This window comes from Echinops telfairi, unplaced genomic scaffold (genome assembly GCF_000313985.2).
Source record: "Echinops telfairi isolate 266 unplaced genomic scaffold, ASM31398v2 ScPeMD7_60;HRSCAF=208, whole genome shotgun sequence".
Taxonomy (NCBI): Eukaryota; Metazoa; Chordata; class Mammalia; order Afrosoricida; family Tenrecidae; genus Echinops; species Echinops telfairi.
Window position 1 is genome coordinate 18,859,594 of NW_022103958.1, and position 6,000 is coordinate 18,865,593.

The window sequence follows — 6,000 nt, forward strand, 5'->3', positions numbered from 1 at the left end:
CACGCATGCGTCTCAGGTGGTCCCTTGGACCAAACAGCATTAGGATAATCCTGGTCATCATGTGGCCTGGACTTTGCTTTGTACCTGAACCAGTTTTAAATGTTTAAAGACAAACTACCCATAATTGAGCTTTTCACCAACACAGCCCCGCTATGTGGCAATGCCCGACTCCCACTCAGAACCAAGAGGGCTGGCCCTCGGGGATGAGCAGTTTTTGCTTTTTGTGACAAGGGCATTTTAACACTAATTTGTCCAATTATTTGAAAAATCTATTTCATCGTTTTTTAGATGAATCAAAGTGGACATGACATAAAAATGCTCACATTCCAATTTGTACATAAAGTCATTGTAGACAGGTACAAAATAAGCATGGGAGGGAAACCGAGAAAAGGCATTCCCTAAGAGGCCTGCGCAGTTAGACCAGCTCCTTTACCAGCCGACTGGACCCACTGCCTTTGAGGGAGTGTTGAAAGGTGGGATGCTCCCTGCTGGTAGCACAGGGGCTCTTCTGTGGGCAGGTGGGCACTGCGTTGCCTAGACAATCCCAGAAGAGGTCCTCTAGGAGTAGACCTCTGTCCAACGTTAGAGTTCTCCCTCCGTGTGTCCAAAGCCTCCCTGTTGGCATAGTTGGCTGTGCATTGGGTGAAACCAGCGCTCCTCAGGAGAAAGACGAGGTTTTCTCTTCCTGTAAAGTAGTTGGTCTTGGAAACGCGTAGGGCATTCCTACCCTGCCCATAGGGTTGCTGAGTCAGCACTGACTCGATGTCAGTGAGTTTGGTGTAGCCTCTAGAGAATTGTTCCCTGCCCTAGCAGAGCATTGCTAAGGATACTGTGTATGGGACTTGAGGGAGGTCAGTGGGGGCTGAGTTCCAGTCTTCTACTTCTTAGCTACATGACTGTGGAAAAATCAGAACCTCTTTGAGCTTCAGACCTTCTATAAAATGGAGATGCTACTATTTACCTCATCAAAGAGGGGAGTAGTTAGAAGTGCTTCATAGTGGATATTCAATAAATTGTTCCTTTTCCCCTGTGATAGTAATTTAGAATTCACCTAAAGTAGCAAAATCATTTTGACTAAGGTAAAGGAAGATGAATCATGTTTTCACTTTTGGGGACTGGGACCACACTCACTCCAGACTCTTATTTAAAGAAACTGATAGCTGATGGAAGAATGCCTAAATTTGGAATTTTTCTTCCTAATTACTCCATTCTCTACTCGGTGCATAGAGCCTTATGACTTGAACCACTCACACTTGTCCTTGCCCTACGAATGTTCTAGCTGGCCACACTGGGTCTCAGCTGGCATTGGGAGAGGACTGTAAAACAGTTGGCCAATGATTTGTAAGTCTTTGGAGTCTTAGAGCTTTTCTTGCTGAATGTTTAACCATCTTTACTGTCGTTAAAGTTCTTGCTTATCCCTCTCCATGTTCTTGCTGTATTGTAATCCTTGTATTCACACCCTATCACAAGATTGTAGAATTGCACATTTAGACCCCTTCTGAAATTTGGGATTCTTCTGTTTGGCATTTTTAGGATGTCTCCCGTGCTAAACTAGCAGCTATAATTCCAGACCCAGTTGTAGCTCCCTCCATCGTGCCTGTTCTGAAAGACGAAGTGGACAGAAAACCAGAATACCCGAAGCCAGACACTCAACAGATGATTCCGTTTCAGCCGCGACATTTAGCACGTAAGTCATGCATTCAGACCTAGCAACTGAGACTGCATTGATTGAAATCCAGTGGTGTGGAGCAAAGTAGCATGACCTTTTCATTGTAGGTTTAATTATTAGACCTTGGATCAATATGACAATTGGCTTGACTGTGATCTTTGAACTGAGATGAGCTAAAAATCTCAAGTTCAGTGATCTAGATCTGGTAACCCATTTAGCAGTTCCCCTTAAAAGTTTTCACAAATGCTGCTACGTATATTGCCAATACAGCAATATACTTCAAATTTACTAATGCACTGTAGTCCCCTGGATCCACTTTGACCAAGACCCTAAAAATTAAATGTATTGGTTGAGTAACTTTAGACAGGATTACTGAACAGATGATTTGGGCTCAGAAATAGTCTATGACAAATATTGGCTTTAGTTCAACTGCTGGGTTGTCTTATGCAAAGTAACTTGTCTGCTTCACCCCCGCGGCCATATGGTGGAGGCTGCTTTTACTGTCACCCACTCGAATTTGGATAAAGCAGGTACGCACTTAAAGTGTCCTGAAGTAAGTAATGTAGACATGGAGGGTATTTCTGTGCCGATGACTCTACAGTTTACAGGAATAGAAGCGTTGTCTGTCCCCAATGACTCAGTACCCCTCCTCTCTGTCACAGCTCCAGGCCTACACCCGGTCCCTGGTGGAGTGTTCCCAGTACCACCGGCAGCAGTAGTGCTAATGAAACTCCTCCCTCCTCCCATCTGTTTCCAGGTTGGTTCACAGTCCATACCAGCTCTTTTTCTATCATTGAGAAATAGAAATATCTGCGATTTTAACTTGTCAGACTAGACGGGATTAAAATATATTTATATCAAAACAGGGTCCATTTGTTCAAGTGGATGAACTGATGGAAATTTTCCGAAGATGCAAGATACCAAATAGTAAGTACTGAAAATCCCATCTTCAGGGTGGAATTCACATCGCTGCCTCGCAGGGCGGAGGGAGTGTTACTCTTTGCCACTGAGGTCCCCATGCCAGGCGGCTTGCATGAGTGCAGTGAACTCTGGGCGTGCGCCTGTGGCAGATGAGAGGCTTCTTCCTATTTTCGCTCCACTAAGTAAAATGTCATAAAAGCCTTTCTAGTCCTAAGGATATGCACTATCAGATTTAGCTTAGGAAAATCATTAAACTCTCCCTTTAATTATTGAGGGGCAAGTGTACTAGACTGTATGTTGCTACAGTAGGCTTTGAAATGAACTGTCAAGTTTCCCAACTAGACCCCCAGATTCCTTCCCAGCAGCAGAACTGTCCACAGCCTCACGCAGTCCTTCCTGTTGTGTGTGTGCAGCTGTGGAAGAAGCTGTGAGGATCATTACCGGTGGCGCTCCGGAGCTGACAGTGGAGGGCAATGGCCCAGTAGAAAGTAACGCCGTTCTCACGAAGGCTGTCAAAAGGCCCAATGAGGATTCCGATGAAGACGAAGAAAAGGGAGCCGTTGTGCCCCCTGTTCATGACATTTACAGAGCACGGCAGCAGAAGCGAATCCGGTGAAGCAGGCTCAAAACCTGCCTCGGGAAGAACACTCGGACCCAGGATTCCTCTCTTGCCTCTTAAGTCATATGTTTATGAGACAACGCTTTGTTACAAGGATCTTTGAAACAAAGTCGTATTGTCATTGGTGCCTCTATCATATGGTTCTTGAGAAACAAACAAACCTGTGTGAATTTTAGAGCATGGAACAGACCGAAGGCAAATACGCAAAATGAGGTTTTCACAAAGGTGAGAACAGTCTGTTCCCTCTTCAAGGGCGTCTGGACGTGTATGTGCCTCTTGAAGATTTGTGAGTTTTCAACAGTTTTATTTTAAAAACTGTATGGCTTATGATTGTAAAGTGTTTTATTACATTTTCTGAAAAAAGTTGTTCTCAGCTTGCTTATGTAGAGTCCTGCCTTATTGTTTGTTTGTTTTTATTTATGGCAGAAATGTATGGAATCTGTTTTGTAGTTTAAAATTTTAAAAGCAGATCTTTTAAAAAAATAAAAAGATCTCATAAAAATGCCGAGCCTCCTCTTCCTTTTATTCAGAATTTACTTACAGTAGCCACTTATTTTATTCCTTCCAGCATCATTTAAGTGTCCATAATACAAGGACCTCTCATTTGTATCTATGTACAAATGTCTTGTCCTGGTACTAAATGAAAATGAGGGATCCATTATTCAGATGCACATTAAATATTTTCGAAATCCCTGATGTATTTTTCCCCAATTAAGTCTGGAGTCAGAGAGGAATATTGTCATCTTGCATCTTTAAAGCAGACTAATGCTTTAGCTGTAGCATACCTCCCTCTGTTCCCACCTCACTGTGTGTCAGCTGTGCAGAAGTCCTCCGTGCTCTAATGAGCACACGTGCATACATATGTCACGAAGCACTGCCATCGCGTCCCTCTGACTCAGAGGGATCCTACGGGACAGCTCATAACTGCCCCAGTGGCTTTCCCACACTGTCCATCTTTGCAGGACGAACAAGTCTCATCTTTCTCCCGTAGAGAAAGGTGGGGCCAAACTGCTGACCTGCGCTTACAGCACAATGTGTAACACACACAACCAGAGTATCAGTGAAAAGAATGAAAAACAGTACCACTTTTGTCAGTCTACTGACCTCAGTCAATAATGTGAAATTTATGGAGTAGTTTTCTAAACCTCAATATGCTTATAGTTAATATGCAAGCACTGAAGCAATTCACCCAACAGCAAATGGTAACTCATGGAGCTCAGAACTCAATCCATTGTTGACGGTGCCTTTAAGAATGTGAGCTGGGCAGGTGCATGTGATTCTCATTTAGCTTCACGTTAGTGCAGAAACCTTTTCAATGATTTAAAGCTAAACAGGTGAAGGTTGGTTGAAATGAAGAATTTGTTGCAAACAGCGGTTGGTTCAATCCTTTCAAAGTGAGGGCAAATTTATACAACATTCAAACCCAACCACCCCAACTCACTGCCATCGAGTCCACACTGACTCATGGTGACCCTTATAGGACAAAGTAAAACTGCCCCCGTGAGTCTCCGCGACTGCCACTCTTTCCAGGAAAGAGTTCTATAATGCAGACCTTGCATTATGTAGCATGAAAATAAAACAAAGTAGTGCCCAGTCATTGATCTTCACCAAGAATTGGCCTTATTAAAAAAGAGACTTAGAGACCCCCGAGTGGCACAAATGGCTGTTAACGAAAAGGTTTAGGTCCATCCAGAGGGGCCTCGGAATAAAGACAGGATGAATGACTTCTGAAAAATCCACAACTGAAACCCCCGGGGAAGACCAGCTGTACTCTGACACATACGAGGTTGCCATGAGTCTGCCATGAGTCAGTCAACTCTAGGGCAATTGGTGATGCGAGCTTTGGCCTTCACCCTCAGTTCCTAGGATGTGGCCTTGAGGTGTCTGGCACATCCTGTCTCCTGGGCGTGTCTCTGCTTTCCAGACACTTGACTGAAGTTTACGCTGGGGAATCTCGGGTACACCCGTCAATTCCCCAAAGGCAATGATGACTCAGGTGTTACACCAGCTGGCTCTGGACTAAAGGTCAGCCCCACCCTTGACCAGCAGTACATGATGAGCCTCAATAAAAATTGGACACTAAGGGCTCGGCCATCCCGAGTGCTATCACACCGTGACAAAGAGACAGAATGCAGTCAAACTCTGCAGAGAAATGAACTCCAGAAGCCTCGAATTTGTACTCCTCCTGACTTGGCCCTGTATGGTTCTTCTGCTAAATGTAATTTGTACTCTACCCTCTGGTTGCACTAAAACTCTGACCTAGAGAACTTTCATGGGTTTTGAGAGTCCTAGCAAATGATCACATCTGAGGGTAGCTGAGTGGGTTTGTAGCCCGCGAGTCTGTAGTGAGTGTGGGCCTGGAGACTTGCAGCTGGGGTCTAAAGTATGAACAGCGGTGTGGAATCTGTTGCTCTGAATTTGCACTCTGGCTAACTGAAAACATTTCTCTGTAACAAAAACTTCCAAAGCCTTGAAAGATAATTCCTAATAAGGAACTCAATGTAATGGCTAAGCGCTCAGCTGCTAACCCAAAGGTCAGCAGTTCAAGCCCATCAGCTAGCACCATGGGAGAAAGATGTGGCTATCTGCTTCAGTCACAATGACAGCCTCGGAAACCTACAGGGGCGGTTGGAGTCCGTCAATGGGATCACTGAGTCAGTGTGACTCCACAACAATGGGGGTAGAGTTTGGTGTAAATAAATTTAAGTGTCATTTTACTGACTTAAGTAAAATCTTGTGTATTCCAGTGTAGGAATTGCACCCAATCTGATCCCGCCACACTGAGGCAAAG

General features: G+C 44.4%; 1 protein-coding gene across 1 annotated transcript in view; it reads left to right on the forward strand.

Annotated features, from left to right (window-relative positions):
* The window catches only part of CSTF3 (cleavage stimulation factor subunit 3), an 85,556-nt gene extending 81,873 nt beyond the window's left edge, over positions 1 to 3,683 (forward strand). The window contains exons 18-21 of the mRNA XM_004708276.3: positions 1,534 to 1,687; positions 2,332 to 2,426; positions 2,536 to 2,596; positions 3,004 to 3,683. Of these exons, the coding sequence (XP_004708333.1) occupies positions 1,534 to 1,687; positions 2,332 to 2,426; positions 2,536 to 2,596; positions 3,004 to 3,206 (513 nt within the window). The 3' untranslated portion in view covers positions 3,207 to 3,683. The remainder of the gene's footprint in view (positions 1 to 1,533; positions 1,688 to 2,331; positions 2,427 to 2,535; positions 2,597 to 3,003) is intronic.
* The last annotated feature ends 2,317 nt before the right edge of the window (positions 3,684 to 6,000 follow it).